The sequence below is a fragment of the Crotalus tigris genome, unplaced genomic scaffold, assembly GCF_016545835.1.
Source record: "Crotalus tigris isolate CLP2741 ecotype Arizona unplaced genomic scaffold, ASM1654583v1 scf7180000024339.11422700, whole genome shotgun sequence".
In the NCBI taxonomy this organism is placed as follows: domain Eukaryota; kingdom Metazoa; phylum Chordata; class Lepidosauria; order Squamata; family Viperidae; genus Crotalus; species Crotalus tigris.
Window position 1 is genome coordinate 3789391 of NW_024100509.1, and position 26256 is coordinate 3815646.

Here is a 26256-nt window from a genome sequence, read left to right on the forward strand (position 1 = left end):
AGGCAGGCAGGCGGGCGTCGGGTAGCCCGAAGGCATCATGGCGGATAGAGACAGCGGCAGCGAGCAGGGCGGCGGCGGCGGGGCGCCGGGCTCGGGCCCTGGCGGCGGCGGTGGTGGCGGCGGGCCCGGCAGTAGCGGCGGCGGGGTGGGCCTCCAGCACGAGACGCAGGAGCTGGCCTCCAAGCGGGTGGACATCCAGAACAAGCGCTTCTACTTGGACGTCAAGCAGAACGCGAAGGGCCGCTTCCTGAAGATCGCGGAGGTGGGTGCGGGAGGCAGCAAGAGCCGGCTGACGCTCTCGATGTCAGTGGCGGTGGAGTTCCGCGATTATCTGGGCGACTTCATCGAGCACTACGCACAGCTGGGGCCCAGCCAACCGCCGGAGCTGGCGCAGGCCGCGGACGAGCCCCGGCGGGCCCTGAAAAGCGAATTCCTGGTGCGCGAGAACCGCAAGTATTACATGGATTTGAAGGAGAACCAGCGCGGGCGATTCCTGCGCATCCGCCAGACAGTCAACCGCGGTCCAGGCCTCGGCTCCACACAGGGCCAGACCATCGCCTTGCCAGCCCAAGGGTTGATCGAGTTCCGCGACGCCTTGGCCAAGCTCATCGACGACTACGGCGTGGAGGAGGAGCCGGCCGAGCTGCCCGAGGGCACCTCCTTGACGGTGGATAACAAGCGGTTCTTTTTCGACGTGGGCTCCAACAAGTACGGCGTTTTCATGCGGGTGAGCGAGGTCAAGCCCACCTACCGCAACTCCATCACCGTCCCTTACAAGGTGTGGGCCAAATTCGGACACACTTTCTGCAAGTACTCGGACGAGATGAAGAAGATCCAGGAGAAGCAGAGAAATAAGCGGGCCGCCGCTGCCGCCGCATCCTCCTCCTCCTCTGGCGGAACAGAGCAGCAGCCAGAGACCGAAAGCAGCAGCAGCACCGCTATCCCCACTGGCCCGCCCGGAGCCTTGCTGCAGGCGGAGGAGCCAGAGGAGGATTGATCTCCATCTATCTTTCCTCCCTCCTCTCCACATCCCTCCTTCCCACTTGGCTGCCTCCTCCCTGCCCTGCTGCACAGAGACACTGGTAATAATGACAACAACACACAGAGAAAGACTTTATACTGTAAGGGAGAGAAAGAGAGAGAAAACCAACATCCACAAGCCGAAAATAATGCATACCGTTAAATATACCTGTTATAACTCCATGGGGAGCACCATCTACCTATCCACCACCAAAACTGACAGCCGAGCAAGCAACTTCTTTCTCTCCACCCCATCGCTGGATTGTTCCTTCCACTCTTGCTCATCGTATAAAACAGTAAGCAGCTGCTAAAAACAAACAAACAAAAAATTACAAAAAAAGTAATAACATATAAGATGAACTGTGTTTCCTACTTGATTAAAAAAATATAAAGAACTGAGTGTTTATTTCCCTAATTAACCAAGAACTTTTGTACACGTTTAAGCTATTATTATTAAAAAAAAGTGTTTGCAAAAATGGTCAAGATTAAAATATTGCTGAATTATATTAAAAAAGAGAAAATGTCCTTTTCATGTTGAGCTAACATTTGACTTTAGCACAAAAAAGAGATATTTTAGAACACGTAAAATAATATTTTTAGTTTTTCTTCTCATTTTGTTACCAAATTTCAAAACCTTTCATGGAGGTTATTATAGTATATTTGACACCCTATATACCTGTGATTAGAGATGTGTATATATATATGAGGGCTAGGCATGCTGTGTGTCTGAGCTTTGTCTAAATGTTATGCAGAAGTCTGTAGAGTTAAAAGGTACGTAGGTTTAATTCATGCAAGGTAACAATAAGTGCTCTCTTTTATACAATATGCATTGCATCTGGACCTTAAGCATATAAAATGGTCAGTGAAACTTCTGTGAACATAAAGAAAAATATTAAAAAGGCATTTAAATGAAATTTGCTAACTTGTGATTTTTATGGTTTGAACCAAAGTTATTCAAATAGTAAAAAGAGAGAGAAATGATCTCCCATATTTTTCTGCACCTGTTTGGTTTACAACTAAGTAGGTATCTTGTCATTGTTGTGTACATGAGATGTAATTGTATTGTTCATAATATATATATTTTTATGACGTGTACTTAAAAGTACTTTAACATGCAGCGATTTTCAGTATGCCTTTTTTTCAACAACAGGTGGTAAGGGTTTTTTTGTGTGGCCACTAGCACTATTCTTTTAATTTGTTCAGAGTCTCAGTCAAAACTCCAGCTTATGCTAGTGCTAACTAACTTGTGTAGGCCTGTCGTAGACATCAGTTCAACATGATTATGGTGTAATCCTACTGAGCCATGGATTTGAGTTTCCTTTAAAAGTAAAAGCCAAGTTGATGTGTTGTAAAGAAATTTTCATGTAGCTGTGGTGCTAGTTATTACTGGCTACATACTTTATTCATGTAGTATTGACTCCTCCCCCAAGTGTGCAAATCTTCAGTTATAATTATGTACTTTGTGTGATATATATTAAAGCTGTAAAGTATAAAAACTGTGAGAATACTAACCTATCTGGAAGTGTTCTCCAACTTGCAATTATTTGTAGTAATATACTTTTACAGATTTTTCTTTAAAATGTTTGTGCTTTTAGTTGACTAACTACTTGCTGCTGTATAGTAAAATATTAATATATTTTTATCATTAAACTGCTGCATGACTATCATTGCAAAGTGAAAACAATAAATGATGCCTTAAAACAGTAGAAAAAATAGTTGGAATTCTCTAGGAAGAGTGGACAAATCAAGAATCTTATTGATTCTTGATTTTCTGAGTGTATTCATTTTCTAAACTACTTTGACAAATTTATCAGTGTGGATTTAACTACTTTATGTAGCAGATTCCACCTGTAGGAACAGAACTGTGTTTTGGTTTTCACTGATTGTAAGAGATTGAGTCTAGGTAAGACAATAGTTCAAAAGAAATGTATTTTTGGTTAAAAGTAATCCCCTTTAGAGATATATTATAAGTTATTAAGACAAGTCTGTTTCATTTGTATCCTCTATTTCTAGTTAAATACATTTGCTAATGGTGTCCGTATAGCACCAAATGTGCAATAATATAGTGGTTAGGATTTTTTTTTAGAATCACTGGAATTTATTACAATTGTTTTCTAAGATGCACTTTTCCATAAGGAAAAAGTAAGCTTCCATGGTGCACAATGTGATACTTTTTGGCCGCATGTAAAACTTTTGAGTGTCAGATTTGCTTTGTTTTAATTTGTAGGCAGTTTCATACTGTATTTGAACTGTGATATAGAAAGGACTGCATTTTCCATGCTGTAGGTAGTTGAAAAGCTTAATGTTTTAATTTTTGCTATTTTGTTTGTACGTTCCACTATTCCCTACAGTGTCTAAGGTTTTAATTCTATAGATTGGCAGAAGCGTTGTTTTTAGCAATAACTTGTTTTATATGAGAAGAGGGACAGTCTTGTTCCATTTAAATTAAATCAAACTTGTATAACAGCAAAATACTCAATTCGGTTTTAGAGTGAACATAGATAGTAAACTTGTAAAGAGATTTTAAGTGAGTACTTTGCTTCTCAGGGTGTGAATGTACATTTTATTTGCCCCCCTGTTGCCTGTGACCAGATTTATATAACATAGCAAATGTGTGTTTATCAAAGGCTAAACTAGAATGAAGGTACCTAGTATAGGCAGTTAGTCCTTACCTACCACCTTTGATCCTCTAAACCTGTTGTCTGATTCCAGGCAGTGTTGAAGCTATTTTAGTCAACAAATATATGTTTTGTTTATATCTCTTTCGTGAGAGTCAAAGTTCAAAAACTTTTCCTGGCCTGTGTATCTGAGAATTCAGTTCTTTATATGTTGGAACAAGATGACATGTGAATTGTATAATTCTCTTTTTAGTCCAGTTCCAGCAGAATTTGATGTCCCCAGTCTAAGATAATCTTTTTCTCCCATAGGCACACTTGATACTTTAGGACCTGTTCAATATGATGTTATTTGAACCATAAATTACCTTGATTTGATTTCATGTTTTTCCAATTGAGGTGCTCAGTACTTGATAAAGGTACAATAACTCACAATTAAAATAAGCAATAGTGAGAAAATTTTGTTTAAAGGCCAGATGAATAAAAGTTAATGGTATATTTGATCATATTTGGTATTTTTAAAACAGTATGTTCAAATGTGCCAAGCATCCAGCTTTTGGAAAACATGCCTTATTTTTCCTGAATATGTTTTCAGCATCTTGTAGGAAAGATCCACAGTCATAATTATATTTTATATGAAATGCAAGAAAACTTGAAATCTACTGCAATATAAACTTAAGTCTGTTTTTGTTTTATTTTTAAATGAAAGGGACACTGTCAAGTAACTTTTAAAATATGATCTCCCTTTCAGACTATCACAGCATGGCAATTGTGTTCATTTTAATTCCACTTGTTTTTTTTTAAGTTGCTCTGTCTGAGAAATTAAATAAATGAGTTAAAATTAGACACTGTTGATTCATGCCTCTTTATTATTGTATGCTGTAAAATGCAATTTTCAGCCAGAGGGGGAGCTAAAGTGATTAAGAAATAATATTCACTGTAGAGCAGAAATTCTCTGAGTGCTAGAAAAAAGTAGCAGAGAAGGGCAAAAATAGGGAATGCAACGTTTATTAATCCATCAAGAGTAAAGGGTGTAAGCAACCTTTGCATGCAGATAATGGAAAACTTACAAAAATGTAAACATTTAACCTAAAAATACTTGACAGTGTCACTTTTTAAAGTAGCATTTCAGGGACTGCAACTGATTCTATGTAGCTTTCTTTGAAAAGTACTATGAAACAGAACCATTCACTCAGTATTTTGTAAAATGTAGAATCTGTCTATTCTGCAGATAAGAGCTATCATTTCCAGCAATGAAGAAAATTTATGTGTGCCTATAGTAGACCAGAAACATCATTTCAAAAGAATAACATTTTTTACTTTTAAAACATTGTAACATTGCTTTGATCAGCCAGAGCTGTGCAAATTACTGCACATCAAGCTGTGCAAATTATTGTATATATTATAGTCAGCTAATTTGATGGGATTTATGCACGTACTTACAAGTTACCAGTGTGTGACTTATCATGCTGACCAATAGTAACAAATCAATTTTGAATTGGTAGATAATACTTTTGAAACATATAATCTTTCTGCAAGGGGTGATTATATTTTATAACTATTTTCTGTATATATATATATATATATATATATATATATATATATATATACATACATACATACATACATACATACATATACACACACATACACACACACACACACACACACATACACATATATGTGTGTAGGTCTTTGGTTATTCGGGTTTTCTCCCGCATAAAATTGGAAGTGTCTTGGCGACGTTTCGACGAAGTCCCATTCGTCATCTTCAGGCTGGTGTTTTCGGCTTCGTGCTTCTAGGAGCAATGTGTGATTGTAGCTGTTTCTTTTAACTGCCAGTGGGGGTATGAACTGATTGGGTGGGAGCTTGGCTGTGTTCTGATTGGGTGAAGGTGTGTTCTGATTGGTTAGGGGCTTGGCTGTGCTCTGATTGGATGGGGGGTTGGCTGTGCTCTGATTGGATGGGGGAGTGTTCTGTTTGGGTGGGGGCTTTGTTGTGCTTAGGTTAGTCTGAGTTGCAGGGGGATTTGAGATGGTGAGCTGTGTTGCCGTTGTTTGGCTTGGCGTTCGTGGTCGTGCCTGATCTTCATGGTGGGTGTCAGTTTGCTTCATGTATGGATTGGAGGGGTTTAAAGTGGCTAATGATGCAGCTGTGGTCTAGCTTCTGCTTTGTGGTTGTGCCTCATCATCGGTGTGAGTTTGGGTTTGCTTTTTGCGTGGATGTGTGGTGGTGACATCCTGTGTGGTTTTCGTGAGTGGGTCTGGTGTCATTCTTTGTGTTAGGGACTCATTTGTCAATAAGGGCGAGTTTCCAAATGGCTGGTAGGCAGGAGGTATCATCTCATTTATTAATGCTGTATGGGCGTTTTTCTATCTCGATGGCTTCTCTGATTATTCTGTTATTAAAGTGTTCAGTTTTGACGATAGTTCTGGTCTTTTTAAAGTCAATTTCATGTGCTGTGGCTTTAAGGTGTTGGACCAGGGAAGAAGTTGGTTCCTCTTTTTTGACTTTAAGGTGTTGGACCAGGGAAGAATTTGGTTCCTCTTTTTTGACCAATTTCTTCCCTGGTCCAACACCTTAAAGCCACAGGACATGAAATTGACTTTAAAAAGACCAGAACTGTTACCAAAACTGACCACTTTAATAACAGAATAATCAGATAATCCATCGAGATAGAAAAACGCCCACACAGCATTAATAAATGGGATGATACCTCCCGCCTACCAGTCATTTGGAAACCCGCCCTTATTGACAAATGAGTCCCTAACACAAAGAATGACACCAGACCCACACTCACGAAAACCACACAGGATGTCACCACCACAGATCCACACAAAAAGCAAACCCAAACCCACACCGATGATGAGGCACGACCAAAAACCAGAAGCCAGACCACAGCTGCATCATTAGCCACTTTAAACCCCTCCAATCCATACATGAAGCAAACTGACACCCACCATGAAGATCAGGCACGACCACGAACGCCAAGCCAAACAACGGCAACGCAGCTCACCATTTTAAATCCACCTGCAACTCAGACTAACCTAAGCACAACAAAGCCCCCACCCAAACAGAACACCCCCCCATCCAATCAGAGCACAGCCAACCCCCCATCCAATCAGAGCACAGCCAAGCCCCTAACCAATCAGAACACACCTCCACCCAATCAGAACACAGCCAAGCTCCTACCCAATCAGTTCATACCCCCACTGGCAGTTAAAAGGAAGAAACAGTTACGATCACACATTGCTCCTAGAAGCACGAAGCCGAAAACACCAGCCTGAAGATGACGAATGGGACTTCGTCGAAACGTCGCCAAGACACTTCCAATTTTACGTGGGAGAAAAACCCGAATAACCAAATACCTTCATACAAACACCCACAAAAACCTCAGAACATATATACATACATACGTACATGTAATAAAAATCAGTGGATCTCTTTCAGTTGTACTCACTGGTTTTTACTTTCTAGTGCCATATGCCTGGGTGGGATAGTTATGTTAGCAAGGTTAAGGATAAATATTAACTTCAGAAATTAGGTTTTCATATGTCCAGTTTACTTTCACTAATAAGAATGTGATTCAGTCATCTAAATATGGCTTTAAGAACATGGAAACTATAATGTCTCCTTGCCTCATCCCTGACAAACCAGTTTTTTCATCACGTTCAGGATTTCTTTTAACCAAAAGTTCCTCTATGTTTGGAATCAGTGATGGTTATGTTTTAGTGCCATACTATGTCTCAGGAATCAGGATTAATTTGATTTGGTGTCTTGGTCAGCTATCTAGAAGTAGCTGAAAAAAAGGGAAGTGGTAGTAGTATTATATAAGAATAACTGACGATCCCATAATGCACTGTTAATTGTCAAAAAGTCAGTTACAGTGAATTAGAATAATTGTATTGACATTTCAAATGTCTACGGAGATTCTTAAATCGTCCAGGTCATGGTTGTCCCAAAGGTGTTTTTCCAAAAGACAATCGGACTTTCTTGATTTTTTTCCCCCTTGAAAATACTGATAAAGATAAACCCCCAAGTGGCCTTAACAACTTTCAGAGAACTAACAACAGACTTGCAGAGTGCTAATAACCAGCTGACTGCAGAGAATATAAATCTTTCCCACCAGTCAGTTAGAACTGAAGACGCTTCTTGGATGAGAAGCAAAACATTATCAAGGGAAAAAAAATCAAGAAAGATGCCTTTTTTGGAAAAACATCTTTGGGACATTGACATTTCAAGTATAAAATATAATCTCAGTCATGTTTGATTTCTGACATATTTTTTGTTTTATAAATTTACAGTAGAATCCTACTTCTGCCCATCTTCCTTCTGGGCATTGTACTTTCTAGTACCCGTGGTTACACTCTGTATAATAACCTTCTCCAATATATGTTAGATTTATAGATTTATAAAATCAAAAATTCCCAGAAATTTTGGAAGTTGTAGGTGCAACACATCTGGAGATCAATAAGTTAAAGAAAGATGCACATATTGTATATAGATAACTTACAAGAGTTCATTTAGAGACCATTCAAAGTTACAACATCACTGAAAATTACTTATGACCATTTTTAACACTTATGACCGTTTTAGCATCCCCATGATCAAAATTCAGACAGTTGGCAACTGACTCAAATTTATGACAGATGCAGTGTCCCAAGATCATGTGATCATCTTTTGTGAACTGACAAGCAAAGTCAATGGGAAACTCAGATTCATTTAACAGCTGTGTTACTAACTTAACAACTGCAGTGATCACTTAACATCTGTGGCAAAAAAGATCGTAAAATGGGGTAAAATTCACTTAAAAAATGTCTTGCTTAGCAACATAAATTTTGGGCTTAATTGTGATTGTAAGCTGAGAACTATCTGTATAACCTAAGCTTTCTATAAAGATGAACCTTCTAGCTATAGTTCCCTCATGCTTTCCTGGCAATAAGAATCTCAGGCTTTTCTTTAATTGAGGGGGCATATTAACTCTAAACTAATTGATGATATAGTTTCTTAACACTGGGAGATGGACATCTCAAAAAGAAAAGTAAAATAAGCCTTAATATAGGCCAGTGATGGTGAACCTTTTAGAGACCGAGTGCCCAAACTTCAACACAAAACCTACTTATGTATCGTCGGGTGCCGGGTGGGCGTGGCCCATTGAGTGTGTGTGGCCAATTGGGTGAGCGTGGCCAATTGGGTGAGCGTGGCTGCGGTGGTAACTGCAGACTGGGTAGGACTAAAAAGTTCAATCAATCAATTACAACTTTGCGAGATCTTTTTTTTCCCCGTGAGAAGTTGAAATTGATTGATTGAACCTTTTTTTATTTTGCACACGGCAGCGGAGGCCTAAAGCGAAAAGGTTTTATAAAACCCAGCTGACGGCCTAGGACTGGGGCAACAGCGCGCGTGCCCACAGAGAGGGCTTTGCGTGCCACCTGTGGCACACGTGCCATAGTTTCGCCACCACGGATATAGGCTTAAGAGAAAATCAATACCCATGGAAGAGGAAAAAAGAAATGCCAAAACATTTGGTCCCATCTACAAGTTTAATATAGTTGCTCTACCCTGTCCTCTGCAGTTCTCAGCCCCACTTTCCATGTATGGTCCCAAGTCATAAAAAGGCTGCTCAGCATATTCTAGGTAAATATGCATAATATTGCATTATTCTGTGCCGTTCTTGGTGCTTTCTGAGGTTGCTTGCTTGCTAAGTAACATCATGTTACTTAGTTACCTAGTTGGGTCATGGCACATCTACAAGCAAACAAGCAAGCTCAGAGAACACCAAGAACTTCATAATTCTACTCTGAGCTGCATATTTTCTATTATATTGCATTATACATCTATTAAAACACGGCAACATTTTACAATTTCTTAGGTAGATAAATGCAGCTAATTGTATATGATCTTAGGAAGGACTGTATTAACTAAATATTCTTCCTCTGTTATTTTTACTTAGTATTGCATATTTAATAATAAAAATGCTTGATTTATTAAGTCATTGAACAATATATTTTTGCAAAATACTAATAATCTTAATAACTGAAGTAATAGTGTTCAAGTTTTTTCAGGTGAGAGACTGCTAATCTACCAGAACTTTCACCTTATTTCAATGTCTTTGTTTTATAAATGTGCTTCTTCAGTATATTGTTATGAGATATATAATTGCTTAGCATGATGTAAGAATTAGGCCACAATCTGAATTGTTTAAATTTTTGAAAGCTGAGCATGAAAATTCTGGCACTGATGCACTTAAATGCTAGCAAGGTCTTTCTTTCTTTCTTTTAGTTCATGCACTCTTACATCTCAAAGAATTCTGCTAGAAATATATATATTTCTGGTCTTCAGTATGTTCAGTTAGATCACTACCTTTTCCTTCCTTTCAGTGCCAACCCCCGAATTAAATGCCAAATTAAGTTTATTTATGAAACTTAATTCAGTTTGAAAAGAAGCATACTGTGCAGCATAGAAAGCTCCTGTCTGAGCAATAAAAGTCTTGTGCTCTTAATGGTCATGCATAATCTTGAGTCCACACAACTTGTTAAAAGTGGAAATTGTTTAATCATGATGCACTAAAGATATCATAAGACCAAACTCCAATACAATAAGCAGAAATCAAACAAATCACATTGTAACGTAGTATAATGCATGAATCACGTCTCTGCCTTACTTGGATCCATACATTTCCATATTACAAGATTCTTTAAAAGTGCTGCAAACAGTATATTTTTTGCCTCTAAAACAACTTTTCCAATTTTAAGAAAAGCTAGAGAAGTTTTTCAAATAAAGCTAGAGAAGTATTTCAAAATCTGTAAAGATTGGGAATTTTCATGCCATAGCTGTTCATGTGTTTTAAGTTATAAATAAGGTTAATCCTCTGTTTATATTCTGAGAAATTGAATGAAACTTGCCCTAGTTGTACATAGTCTTGGAGGCAAAATTAAAATAATGTTACCTCTAAGTATCTACAGTATTCTTTAAATAGTGAAAAGTCAAAACAAAATTGACACCTAATTTTTTTCCCAAGGAAGAAAGAGTATTGGCAATTCAGATGAGAGCAAGAAGCACCTCAAGGGATTTAAAAAATTAAATTCTAAGATCTTAAAACTTAGAAAAAGTACCCTTCTAGCACTTGTGTTCTAGAAGGCATATATTTACCATTGACTGTAGCTCATATATTGGATCTGCCCTTAGATTGAATGGAAGCTGCAATCTATGTTTTTAAAAATGACATTTAGCTCTTATTGAATGTTTGGAAAATGAATGCATGTTATTCCCATTCTGAAACAAGTGAATCCTCTGAGATTATTTTAGTTCCAAGCTCCATTATATATTAAAATATACTATTTATATTTTAAAGTCTTGTTCATTTTGCAAATCCCGTGCATAATAGAAGGGTTAATTAAGTTTAAAGTTATAGAATTTTTGTCCAATATAAACTAAATTGTCTACTGCCTGTCAAAAAGAACCTTGTAAATGTCTATATATTTTTATTAAATAAAGCTTGGTTGTTCTGTGAAATTTACTTTTTAAGATAAAGGTACTGTATTGGCTGTCAAAAGTACAATACTCTACTTCAAAGTGTTCTTTATTTTCTGGAGGAATTGGTCCTTTGTTAGTTTTCATTTGCCAGTCAAGATATATCCTTGTGGCTTAGGAAAAAAAGTTCTGGCTCAATGGTTTTACTTGGTAGATACAAAACAACAATTATATAAAATTAGATTATATATGCAATATTTAGTAGAAATGAGTAAAGAAAGAGGATAAAAAGCCTCACCGGTATCTGAATATTAGGAATTTATGTGATCAAAACTTTTATTAAGTATTGCATGTCTCGATCCATTTTTGTGGTTCCCAGAACAATCAATATTATTTTGGTATATGCCATACATTTTTATCATCTTCTCTCTCTTGTTTTTACAACAGAAATACAATGCGTCCATTTGCCCTTAAAATAGATACTCTTTGGCACATTCAAATAACAAGGTGTAGGATTGTATAAACCCATTATGCAGAATAACAAAGGTTGTTTCTTACCACATATAGGCCTATCTCACAAATAGTCAAATTTCTTTCAAAATTTGACTATTGAATTTGAATAATTTTCTAATGTTAACTATATCTCTCACCCTGTTTTGTAGCTATTGTTTTTGTTTTGTCAAGTCTGCCATGTTTTTTTTATTGATCAAGGCCTGGTGTACTGTACTTTAATGCAGTTGCCAGTTTATATCGTTTGTCATTCCTTCATTCCTATAGATTTATTTGCTACAGTAAAGGAAAGGTGGGACACCTCTCAGTACTATTCTTGGTGAGATATCAAAAAGTCAAAATGACAGCCATGGCAGCATCATCAAAGCCCCAGCTCTTTTATATGATACTGTCATGACTTTTGAACTTTTTGACTTTTTAACCCCCTTGCCACAGGTGCCAATGGTAGTTCCCTATGACTTCTCAACGTGATATATCTGTATATCTGCATTAATATCTTTGTCTTACAATTTTTGCCTGCATGTTTTTATAGGAAAATGATGTACAATTGTTTGTGTTCTTAACCCAGCACTTCCAGTTATAATGGAATGGATTGTTGTTTTGAGAGACCATTTTTTCCCTACAGTGTGACTATCAAATATATTTCTAAATACATAAAAATCACAGTTTGGTTCATAAGGGTACACAAAAGAAATTACTATTCTTAGGAAGTAGATAAGACCAAAAGTTTGTAAATGTTTATTAATTTGCAATTATACTATTTTACCTATGACATATTATTGTATTTCATTGAATTTACACTACATTAAAGCCAGAATTCTTAGACATGATTTCTTTGAACAAGCTGTAGTGATCTGATCTGCATATAATATATGAAGTCTGGCTAGTTGGAATCAAAAAGATAGGTGTTGATGCACTCCTTGTATAGGTAGTCCTTGACTTATGATCACAATTGAGCCCAAAGTTTATGTTGCTAAGTGAGAAATTTGTTAAGTGAGTTTTGCCCTATTTTACAACTTTTCTTGCCACATTTGTTAAGTGAATCACTGCAGTTGTTAAAATAATAACATGATTGTTAAGTGAATCTGACTTCTTCATTGACGTTGCTTGTTGGAAGTTCACAAAAGATGATCAGATGACCTCGGGACAGTGCAACCATCATAAATGTGAACTAGTCAAACATCTGAATGTAAATCACGTTACCATGGGAATGCAGCAGCAGTCATAAGTGTGAAAAATGGTCATAAGTCAATTTTTATTTCTAGTCTGTCTTTTACAGCTATTTCTTCAGCTTTTCTCACAGTTATTCATGAGTTTTGGCCCATTTTATCACTTTTTGTGCCATGTTTGTTAAGTGAATCACTGCAGCTGTTAAAGGAGTAACATAGTTGTTAAGTGAATATGGCTTTCCCATTGACTTTGCTTATCAGAAGGTCACAAAAGGTGATCACATGACTTGGGACATTACAACCGTCATAAATATGAACTAGCTGTCATGCATACAAATGTAAATCATGTGACCAGGGGGATGCTGCAATGATCATTACTGTAAAAATGGTCATAAGTCAATTTTTTCAGTGCTGTTGTAACTTCGAGTGGTCACTATATTAAATATTATAAGTCGAGGGCTACCTGTATATCCTTAAACAAGGCCATCTTAAAAGATAATGATTGACAAATGGTATAGAATTATTTGAAATAATACCTTGAAAATGATACTAATATTAGGAAATAGAAACTTTCAGAATTTCATCAAACTGGGAAAAAGGCAAAGCAAGATTCTGAAATTTATCATTGATAATCATTTTCTTAATTTTTGTTCCTGGAATTTGATCAGCTTTTCTGTGCTAAATTATATATTGAAAGTACATAAGGAACATCTTAAGAGATTTGTTTTTGAAGAGGACCTATTATGACTGTATACTTAATCTGTATTACATGCTTTAGAAGACAATGACTTTTGAGTTAATAATATGCCATTATTTACTATTTTAAGCACTTTTATTGGCATTAGCATCCTGAAGACCACTTTGAAGACACTGGAATATCTGCCATCCTTAAGATACTCTTATCCCATGAAAAAGTTATTTGTTTCTTGAATTTTCTTGAATATTTAAAACAGAACACTAGTTTAGTTTCAGGTTAAGTCATATCCCTTAGTTTACTTCTTTGCTTTAATTCAAAGAATACCAGTCATCCGTTCTTATAAGGAACAGTTAAGTGTTGTATTTCGAAGATTTTTATAATGAAATTAATAACAACTACAACAACAAATACAACAACAGCAACAACAATAATAATAAAATAAAAATAAAAATCTATTTTTAGTTAACATATACTGGATGTTAATGATGCTGGTACTTTTCTTGTGCACCTCTCCTGTTAATCTATAAATGACTGTGTGCAGATTTCCATTGCTGTATTGAAATGTAGGCCATTCCTGATTAAATCTGTTCCTTATCTAAAATGTGGGAATTTTTTTTTGCTAATTTGTCAGCAAAAGCAAGGAAATCATTATATAATTTATGTATTACAACTTCTGTGTTTCCCTCTCTGCTTCCCCATTCAGCTGTTCCAGCTCAAAATAATTTAGGAAAAAGCAATTAAAGAAACAATTTATTCTTAGAAAACAGCAAAAAAGCTCATCAAAGGCAAACAGAAAGTACTTAGGTCAACCATTACAGGACAGTGTACAAAGGACAATAAAACATGAATATATAATGAATTTACTGCAAGATGCAACTTAGATCAACAGAACTTATTCTAGATACTCAGTGGAGAGAATATAATTATTAAAACCACACTTTGTATAGATACAAATGTAACTGAGCTTTCCCACACCTGCATACCTTTGATGTTGCTACTTTTTTCTCCTATAAAATGATGGAATTTTAGAATTAAACAAGTACTGTTGCCTCAGTCTCAAGTGACTCATTATTTTTAGAATTAAAAACAAAAAAGTAACAGGAGCATATTGGGCTAAGAACACTTGTCAATTTCTTCCTTTTTCATGTCAGAATTTGATCTTGAAGAAAACTATTTGAGGCAGTATTAATTCTGATGTTTATGCTCAATGTATAAAATAGGTATAATGGTAGAATCATCAGCATTTATCATAGTCAACTGAGTTGCTGCTCAAGGTTGACTCAGCCTTCCAAGATCGGTAAAATGAGGACCCAGATTGTTGGGGGAAATATGCTGACTCTGTAAACCATTTGGAGAGGGCTGTAAAGCACTATGAAGCGGTATATAAGTCTAAGTGCTATTGCTATTGCCATTATAATGACAATTGTAAATATTGTTTATTTATGATCTAAGACCAACCTGTAAACAATATAAAACAATAGAAACAACCAAAATATGAGACAAAAATAAAATTGAGCTGTTAAACTAAAATTTAAAAATGATGACAAATAATCACCCTAAACGCTAAGAAAGACCTTTGTCTAAATCTTGTAGTTTGTAGAACATTAAAAAGGTGCAAGTCTTAAATCCAAAGGAAAGCTATTCCATAATGCCAGAACAACTGAGAAACAATATGCTCCCTGACCTTCAAGCCCCTTATTACATTTGCATAAGGCAATTGTGTTGCAACAGAGGTCAACCTCTATTGCAGACCTCCAAGGTCCCTTCCAACTCTGTTATTCTGTTATAAATATTGTTTTCACATACAGCATTGTATAAACCTAGGAGGATAGCTTTGATTTAAACTGCTTAATTACACAAATTAATGATTTACAGCACTATAAAAAGATTCTACTTAATTCATGTTTAGTAAGAGTATCTGATAATACATTTTCATCACTTCTTAAGGGTAAGTGTAGGCTTCATTTTTAGAAACTAATTATGTAGTTTAAAAGTAAGTATAATAAATAGTTTTCAGATTAACTTTCAGCAGCAATGGGATGTTTTGGCTTTTCAATTAAAAGAGGCACATAGTTGCCAAGTGAACCAGATTTAGTTCAATTATTTATAGATATTATATATTAGAATTTTGTATTATATATGTGATATCTCTTTATTCTTTGTTAGCAACATATATATATATATATATATATATATATATATATATATATATATATGGTTAATAATGCTAAAAATATATATGCTGGAAAATTTGCATAAAAATACGACTCCTGGGCATGTCTGTGGTACAAATAAAATACGAACACCAGAGAGTATAAATATAAAAATATACTTTACTAAAAGCTGCCAAGCTTTCGTTTGGAAACTCCAAACATCATCAGGGCTAAGGAGCCAGTAGACAATGATGACTTAAATGGGTTTTGCCGGCATCTGCAGCCGGCTCATGGACTGCGTCACCGGTCCCGGCCGGTTAATTAGTGTTCCAGATGTTTCTTTATTACTCTCCTTATGCTTCCTTCTATGGTTCTTCCGGATCGTTCCTTCCACTATCTCATTACTGGCATTCATCTCCTCCACCACCCACACGGACAGAATACTCCACTATAGGAGCAACCACCCCGTATCTCATAAAGCTAGCTGCATTAAAGCATTGTTTAAGCGCATGGACTCCCACTGCAGCACTGAGGAGTTTAAAAAGAAAGAAAGGCAATACCTTTTCCGGATTTGTCAACGTAATGGGTATCCTTTGAGGTTTATCAGACAGTATGGTCTTACACCCCAGTCCCGGAACAACCAAAAGAGAGAGGAACCATTATTACAAAGAATGCGTGTTTCCTTGCCATATATTAATAACGTCTCGGAAGCAACAGCCAGACTGCTGGCCCCCCATGGAATAGAAGTGGCCCACAGACCCAATCAGACATTACGGTCCAAAGTCGTTCGCCCCAAGGACCCACTCCCTGCCATGGATAGATCAGCAGTAATCTATAAAATCAATTGCAAGAACTGCGATGGCAACTATGTGGGTGAAACAGCTAAGCGTTTAAGATCTCGCTTGCATGAACATCAGTTAGCTATAAGAAGGGGCGAGCAGCATTCTCAATTGTGGATGCATATGGCACAACATGGCCACCAGTTTGACTTTGTGAACGTTCACGTTATGTCTGAGGATGCCACTAAGGGAGGCCGGCTATTGAAAGAGGCGTGGTATTCCAACAAAGATGCGGTTAATCGTCACATTGACTTACATCCAGCGCAACAAGCATTGAGGAAATGGGATTTTAAACACCATGCCAATCGTTATAAGCGGTCTGAGCAATGCTTGTACAGCTGTAAACGTGACGAGATACCTGGCCCCCATCCTGAACAGATAGATGGAGCTTTGGCCAACCCTCCACACTCCAGGGCACCCCCGTTTCGCCCGATCAACACCAATACCGCTCTAATGAACGTCTGAGGAGGCTACCTCTGTCAAACACATGTAATCATCCACCGATGGAAGACCTCCCCCTTCCCCAATATCACCACGATAGACCCCCACCCCCAGAACTTAACAACAACTGTGGAAAGTGTGGAAGATCTAGCATGAGGAGTCTGCAGCCTGATGCTATGGGTAGGGGGGAGAAGAAGAACGAAAGCACGGCTCGATTGCCTAGGCATACGGTGAAAGGGAGAGACACGGAGTTCTGCCTGGACTCCCTGCAGACAAGAAATACCCCCACCAACAATATAGCCTCCCCCGGGACGAACACTTTGAAGTTCCTCCAAAGACAAGCACAGGAGAGGAGAGTGAGAACGCGGGGAATCAGAATGCAGAGACCTGGAGACCTGGTGTCCGCCTGAATACCGTTCCTATCAGCAATGGGGAAGAGCATGTGATAGGGAGGAGGGGGGATGATGAATTGAGAGACGGGGTAAGCACCCGATCATGCAGCAAACAAATGGAACGGTGAAGAACTGTCGACACGAAGATTGCCAGGACGGAGGAGGAGGGCACAGACCCCCAAATATGCAACACCCATATGAAAGTTACTCATGACAGTGGAAGAGTGAGAAAAAAGGATGTGGAGCAGGGATTGAGAAAAGCGTGTGTGTGGGGGAGCATCGGTGAGCCCAGGGAAGCTTGTAACACTGATAGAGGAGAAACAGATACCCCCAGGGTGGAAAATGAAAACAAAAAGGGGAGGAGGGTCAGTACTATGGAAGGAAATAAGGATAAAGGAGTGGTGGAGGAGATGAATGCCAGTAATGAGATAGTGGAAGGAACGATCCGGAAGAACCATAGAAGGAAGCATAAGGAGAGTAATAAAGAAACATCTGGAACACTAATTAACTGGCCGGGACCGGTGACGCGGTCCATGAGCCGGCTGCAGATGCCGGCAAAACCCATTTAAGTCATCATTGTCTACTGGCTCCTTAGCCCTGATGATGTTTGGAGTTTCCAAACGAAAGCTTGGCAGCTTTTAGTAAAGTATATTTTTATATTTATACTCTCCTGGTGTTCGTATTTTATTTGTACCATATATATATATATATATATATATATATATATATATATATATATATATATATATATATATATATATATATATATATATATATATATATATATGTGTGTGTGTGTGTGTGTGTGTGTGTGTGTGTATACACACACACACAGAGAGAGAGAGAGAGATAAAAGAAAAAACGAACACCAGGATATAATAAACCAGCCTGTTTAATTGTTTAATATAAAAAAGCGTGTGGTTAAAAAGAGTTACTAAACTTTTGTCCGGCCAAAAAACTGCCGGCGTCATCAGAGTTAGAATAGCAGGATATTGGGATGACCACGACTCACATGGACCGAGATGATGGACCAAAGGGCCTTAAGCCAGGGATGGAAGCACTGAGGCGATCTGGAAAGAGGGGGAGGGAGGGGGAAGACAGAGAGCAGGAATGCCGGAACAGCTGCTTGTTGCAGGACTGGGGTGGAGGAATTACAACAACGGCGTTGAGGGTAGGGGAGGATAATGGCCCTGGGAGGGAGGGGGACTGGGCACAGGGACGGATTGACAGCCACTCTCCAAGTGCTTGCACACGCTCAAAAAGAGCACTTGAGGATTGTAAAACAACCAGTGGAGTCAAAGACAGTTTGCCTGATGTGGAACAACTCGGTGTGATAAGGATTAACACAATCAATGGGCCGATGACGCGCTTAAGGAGCCGGGCACAGAGGCAGGAGGCTATATGAGCTGCCTTCCCAATCTCCTGCTATTCTAATTCTGATGACGCCGGCAGTTTTTTGGCCGGACGAAAGCTTAGTAACTCTTTTTAACCACAGGCTTGTTTATATTAAACAGGCTGGTTTATTATATCCTGTTGTTCGTTTTTTCTTTTATCTGTTAGCATAATGCCCAGGATTCGCATTTTTAGTATTTTAAAAGATAGATAGATAGATAGATAGATAGATAGATAGATAGATAGATAGATAGATAGATATACACACATACATATACATATACATATATATTATTTATATATAATATAAAATACATGAGGCATTCCAGATATTGCTACACTACTGTTTCCAAATTCTTTAGCTTTGGCTATACAATAGTTTATGAACATCAGAATGGTATAGGACAGTGATGGTGAACCTTTTAGAGACTGAGTGCCCAAAAACTGCCCCCCCATCCCTGCTCCGCCCTGCCCGCTGGGCCACCCACCACCTCCACCACCCGCCACAGATCAAGGCAGCCCAGCAGCGCCATGGCAGCCACACCCTCTGCCCATGCCTCACAGCATCAGATGTGCATGACGGGCTGCAAGGGCGGAGTCTTGTCCCCACTGCATGGTTACCATGTCCTTGGCTGTGCTGCTTCGCGTGAGCTGCGCCTGAGGGCAGCTCTCCTCCAGGGGGGCTGCTGGTGAGGAGGGGGCCATGGGAGGAGGTGGGGCTGGGACGACGGTCCATATGCCCACAGAGAGGGTTCCAAGTGCCACCTCTGGCACGCGTGCCATAGGTTTGCTACCACTGGTATAGGACTAGGAAGTATTGGATAACTAACTAAATAAATTTACAGAGGCTTCTTCTCCACCTTTCTTTGAGCTACATGTCCCTTCTTTTATATCTATTGTCTTCTTTTTCCTTGCATTCTTAGACAGAAAGGTAAAAGCTTAATTTTCTTTTTCTCTCTGCGTGCGAGCATGTGTGTCTATGTATGTATGGTGTCCATGACAAAGAGAACTGATGAGGCCTTTTAACTGTAATCTCCAAAAAATGTAGTGAACTGGCAAACTATGTTAAATATGAAAAAAATGATTGCATGGTGATGGGGAAATCATCATGTGAATAATATTGCAACAATGAAGGATGTCACATTCGTTGACGGTGAAAAAAAATGCACATCGTATTTGAAATAGATTTTGAAAATCTTACCATATGGTTCCTGTTCTGATCCATTTCCCTTTCCCCCAAATAATTGTATAAAATATTTAAACTTTTAATATGTTTCTGTTTTGATCCAGTGTTTCTCATTTTCACATTTCACTTGTGCTTCATGGTCTTCTAGAACTGGAAGATTATATGAACAAATCACATATTTAATATATTTATTTCTTGATTGAATGGGTATATTCCAAACCTTCTTCAAGGTTTTGTCAGTTGATGTGGAAGATGGAAGAGCCTAAGACAAGTGAAAAGCAAGAGGAATCAGTATATGTGCTATGCAGTTCTCATGGTACAAGCTTGCAGGTTGTACTCCTGTGCTATTCATGGATATAGTCTATATTTTCCAATATTTGAAAATGCTTTTCAGAAATCATGTGCTATGTATTGATTGCATAGCCATGCACAACTGAAATGCTAACAGGAGCAACATACTATCTTGAATTCAGTATTTAAAATATGTGTGCAGTATGATTTGGGTATAATAATATTCTCTAATTTTCTTTTCTGAATCAGTATCTGTTTTACAAATGTTTTCAATGTATTTATTTCATCTTGTGGAGGAGCAAAACTGTCTTTAGGGCAAACCCCCCAAATTTTAAATTTGTAAGCTTAACAGTTTACAAATCAGATCTGCCCCATTTTTGTCTGTATTTTTCTCATTTGCACTTTTTGCATGGACTGTTTTTTTGAATATGGTATGTTGCTTTTTGTTATTTTGACAAATAGATTATTAAATATAAGAAAAAAATATATAATTATAACATAATTGAATCTGAAGATGGGCTTTGAAGAGAGATGAGTAATTCCAATCTTGTCTTCTTCCTATTTTTTTCCCATTATTTACCAAAGCTGGATCCACCACTGGCTTATTCCATGCCCTGGACAATTATGGAAAGTGTTACCCCTTTTTTACCATAATTGAATCCACAAGCAACAACTTGTCAATAGTCAATAAACTACACTGTTGCTGTCTCCCCTTCCTCACATCATTGCACAATAATTCTATGCTCCCATCATAGAATTATAGCTAGGCATTATACTGTACATTTTTTCTTAAGAATAGTTAAATGAATATTCATTACCTGAAGTACCAGGAGTACAAATTCCTAGATTGAAAAAGAAAGTTAAAGGTATGCTTGAAGAGGATTCCACTTTCTGAACAGATAAATATGTTTGCCCAGTCTCAATTAAATTTCTGGATTTATATTCCAAAAAAATCCCAACAACATTAAGAACGAACTCAGCCTCATGGTTTGTAAATCTTGATCATTCTTTAGACTTTTGCTACAAAGGAAAAATTAAAGGTGTGTGTCATTGGAAGTGGAGTGAAATCCACTTGCATCTCCTAAAGGTGGCTATTAATAATAAAAAATTCTCCCTAAATGGACCATCTATCTTGATTGCACCTAGGTATGACAAAATGTTAAGAAAAACATTTTTAATCACATTATGCCACTATACCATCATAAAGCATATGTGTAAGTTAATATCAATGGGGCAATGAGCAGGTTTTGCTTCTTTACAACAAAGTTTCCAAGTAGAATTTTTTATTTTTTCTTAGTAGCTAGACAACTACTAATCTGTTGGAAAGTTAAACTTGTACTACCTATCATCCCTGTTCTTTATTGTGCTCCTAGACCTAGAGCATATCAACATGCAACCCTCTGAGGTAGACACATATTGGTGCAGAAGATACTTATCATATTATATTGTTGCATGCCTTCACCGTGCTAAGAAAAGGCAGGTAAAATAATATACAAAAAGGAAGAGTTTTTCAATTGCCAGAAATGTAGGTTTTTTTACAAATCTGTAAAAGATAAATATAAATATGAAATAAGATATGAAAATTGGATCCTTAGTTTTCTATTTCCAATAAAAGTGAAGATGATGACATAATTAAAATGCTTGTAATCACTTTGCTGTTTCATTCCCTTGGTAGGTAATAAGTCTGTGTTACAGTTAAGAATATTGACCTTACATTTTCAAAAATTAATCTGATCTAGAAATCTTATTTGATTATCTGTTTTTTGGAAATGTATTGTGTCATGTGTTAAGTATATTCAGTCTATTTTAAATATTTGAATATTAAGTACTTTTCTTAGGTATTAAAATCATGTCTAATTTTAGCAGTGGGGGAATTCCACTGTGGATTAGCTATCTAATCTGAAAATAAAGAACAGTGTATCAAAATAAATAAGATTATATTTCTTAAAAATCATTCTTCATAAATTTCCCTGAATACACAACCATGCAATACTTTTATTAAGACTAATCAAATATGGACAAAATGATGTGTGATAGGAAATCTAATGTCTCAAATAAAAGTTTTGGTCTGACATGTTTTTTTTAAATGAACTAACATGACTTATTTTGTACAGTAAGGGAAAATCACTCTTTATATAAGCTCTAATATATGGACTTTTTTCTTTCACATGAAAAGTATTTTCAGAATTCTAATTTGATCTTTGAATTTAGCATAGAAAGAAAATATTTTAAATATTGCTCACGTGAAAATATTTTGAAAAGGAAATGTTTATAATATTGAATAAAGTTTGTTTGCTTGCTTTTCAGTAGCACAAGGCTTCTGGTTTGGGACAGTAAGAGACCCAGGCACTATACTTGTTGAGATTCCCCATATACCATATTCTGTCTGACTCACACACACATTCTCTCTGTGTTTTAAAAAATGATACACAAAATAGTTAAAATGCAACAGTCTGTAGAACCTGGGGAATACACTGATATTTTTTTCCATATAAACCAATATTTACCAGTAATCTTGTGTTTCTATTTTTGTTTTTTGGCAGACTTTTACCAGTAAATATCGGTTTATTCCTGAAACCAGAAGCCCTAAACATATCTTTGTTTAAAAGGTCAGTCTTATTTCCTGTTTCTGTCCTTCCCCATTTATTTACAAACTCTGTTGTTTTTCAGGTTATGGAAAGTATGGAGTATTCTTTTTGTTTTCCTGCTTGCCACCATTTTTTTTAAAAAAGTGAACTTTGTTAGACCTGCAGACTGGAGTTTTGGGCATTTAGGCTATTTTTTCATCTTAGAAAGTTTTATACACAGTTAATAATTATACTGAAGTCCCGAAGAACATTCAATTTAAATGTTTTTTATTTTAATATATAAAATTGCAGAGTGAATTAGTCACCCATTTACCAAAATTCTTAGGTGGGCATTGACTATTTATATGTTAAACATTATATAATTCCAAAAAGTGTTAACATGTAATAATGAAGCACTGCATTTAAAATAGAATTGTGCTTTAAGTGAATTTTGAAATAGATTTCTACAGAATCATTTAAATAAAAGTGGGATTGGTTTTCAATAAAATCATTGCCAATTCTACAGTGAGAGTACCCAATACGGAATGACATTGAATTTATTGAATTCAACATATTGAATATATTGCAATATTTTTTGAACATTTGAAATGTTAGTGATACATAATTATAGTATTTGACTGAAATTACCTGCTAGCACCCTTCTTTCCATTAACTCTTGTTTTTAAAGAACATGTATCAGTATCAAGCCATACTTTTTAATTTACAAATCAAGATAGTGTCCATATATGTGGAGCATTGATAAAATCAGCTGTACCCTCATGTGCTTCTTGTCATCTGCTTCTGATATATGAATGCCTGCAGTCCAATGGATGTATTGGGAATCTCACATATTGGCGATTGGGTTTAGGATTCTGTGTTCCTCTGCATTTTTGTGATTTCAAGCATTATACTAAATGGGTGAGACTGTGTAGGCTGTCATGCTATATGAATGTTGGAATGGCTTATAGAGTTGTGTAGCAGCATTTATCATATTTGTTTATATGAACAGTTCTTCCTCTTTAAACAAAATCCTTTTCATTCTTGAATTTTCACAATTTCTTGTCCCAACTGAAAACTAATTTTCCTCCCCTTTTGCAGCTTTCTTTTTGTGATTATGATTGTGCAATATTATTGACCACAACTTTAATCTGAGCAATTGACACTGGTCCATCTTCAAATCATTCAGAAGACTTGAAGAGAACACTTCTTTCTACTTTGGAATTCAAATGTATACATTTCATCTGAAATAAGTTATTTAAAAGTCAAACATGTCTCCAATTCAATACATAAATTACAGTACAATTCAAAAAGTTCCAGAAATACTATATTATGAGCCTTACCTATATAAATAATTCCTTTCATGGTTTCAATTTGAAAAAAAAATAGATAATTAATTAGGTATATCAGCTGTGCTTTTTTTACTGTCAATATTATCATTTTGTAATTTTGTCAATATTTAATCAAATTGTTTGCACAGATGCCAATTAAATTTTATTCAATGGTCCCTCATTTTTCCATGCTATATTTCTGTCAGTATTCAAGTTTCTTAATTAGAAAGATACAGATAATTTTGTGCGCAAACTTTTCTCATAATACTAAATATTTCTATAGAGATACAGAGATATATAGATACATACAGATGGAATTCTAAGCCCAATATTGTTAAATCTTTGTGGATTTATATCTTTACTAATATAAATCAGTAAAGATAATAAGATAATTTGAAATTGTATATGACACAATGATCAGGTTCACAATGTCAGGCTAAAGTTTCAGACACCAATTTGATAGGCTAGGACAATATACAGCAGCACCCAAGCAAAGCTTTTTCTAGCTAATTTGCTCTTATTACTTTAAAGTGTTAAAACAAGCAAGGATTTACCAAGTATGCATTGTTTTCATTGCAGGTAAATCATAAATCAATCTTAGCCCCTTAAAGATGGCTTCTAATCCTTAGTTGTTAGAAATATTTAATCATAGTCATGGGAATCTATTAATAAATTCCTGTTCCTATTTTTTTTCTCATTCTCACAATCAGAACAAGGAAGCAAAAGTGATTATGCTGTGTGTACTCAAAAACTGCTGATAGTTAACATGGTTTATTTTGCCATATGAAAGTTTTTTACTCCTCTATGTGCAAATCTGGCCAATGAAACAGCAGGGTTTATAAATATTTTTGAATAGATGCCATCATAAAGATAGTAAAAGCTGAAAGAAACTTCCAAATTTGACAGTATAAAAACAGAATAATAGTTTAAAAGTAAATCATTTTGAATTAGTTTTAAAATTATTTGAGCTTGAGATCTTCTCAATTTTCTCCTCTCTTGAATTCTTAACTTAGAATGAACTTGGCCCAAATGTAGGATTTGTCCCAAGGCTTTAGAACCTCGTGCACAGTTTAAACATTTCCAAACTGTTTTCTAGGTAAGAAGAATAATGGGAACTACTCTGGAAATCAGTGCTTGTTCTGAAAATCTTTTCTTCTCAAGATGAGGTACCTGCACAAATAATCCAGGAAATTCAGAATGTTATTGTCCCTTAAGAAATAATGACTGATGGATGACTTTTTATTATCTGAATGTAGGGATACTGTTAAAATTTAAAGTTGAGTGTTTTCCTTTTTCTCACAATGGTGCACATCATTGTATTTGAATGGAAAGATTTGACAGGGCAAAGTAATCCTAAATACTTTTTCTTTCTTTTCTGGGTTTGAAGATAAAATCTATAGAATGTTTTGCACATGTCAATTTTCTGTAAAGATGAGAACAATCTTTCTCTTGTCTGCATATTTTTGCTAGTTAATATTTATTAGATGTGCCAAGCTCCATTGGATATATTTTTATGTAATTTCTGAAATTATTAAATAACCATATACTATATGAGTGCACACATTAGAACACTGGAATGTTGAATTAAGCATTTTTATGTAAATAGTTACTATTCTTCAGTTGCAGAAAAGCCTGGATATCATCTCATAACTGTTGTATTTTGCCCTAATGGGAAATGTTCAGACATTCTGTGATGTATGTACTTGTGCCACTGTTTATGTGTAACTACTAATTATAAATTGTAAACATGCTTGTTTCATTGTTCAGAATAGTATTTCTCTTGTTGAAAATATTTTCAGTTAAATGTGAAAAGGAATTTATTTATTTTTTTATGATTGTCTTGCAAGGTCTGTTTTCTCTACTTTTTTCCTAAAAAAATAGTAGGGTAAAGATTGGAATTTTGTCTAGTTTTTCACTTGATAGACCAAAGTTACTATTGACACTGTCTTGCAATGCTGATCAAATGTATATCTTTTTGCACTTTAAATGAATAAGAAATGAGGAAAATCAAAGTGTCAATTGTACATACTTTCACTGTACAGTGAATGTATACCATTAGTTAATCTGTTTTTAAACAGGATATTTTCCTTTGTGGGAAGGGGAATACTTAAGCAATGTATTTGCTAGTCAATATAAAGTGTTTACATGTAATTACTTAATAAAGTATTTGATTTAAGATGGA

General features: G+C 36.3%; 1 protein-coding gene across 5 annotated transcripts; it reads left to right on the top strand.

Moving 5' to 3' along the window:
* On the top strand, window positions 1-26256 carry PURA (purine rich element binding protein A). Of its 5 annotated transcripts, none has more exons than XR_005554594.1 (3): window positions 1-1316; window positions 22723-22788; window positions 23845-26256. XR_005554594.1 is itself a non-coding variant. In XM_039325933.1 (1 exon), the coding sequence occupies exon 1, from the start codon at window positions 38-40 to the stop codon at window positions 995-997; it is 960 nt and encodes a 319-aa protein (XP_039181867.1). In that variant the 5' UTR covers window positions 1-37; the 3' UTR covers window positions 998-4479. The 5 variants fall into 5 exon arrangements, 1 of the variants encoding a protein (XP_039181867.1); XR_005554593.1 differs by having other exon boundaries at window positions 25171-26256; XR_005554595.1 differs by lacking the exon at window positions 22723-22788 and having other exon boundaries at window positions 22850-26256.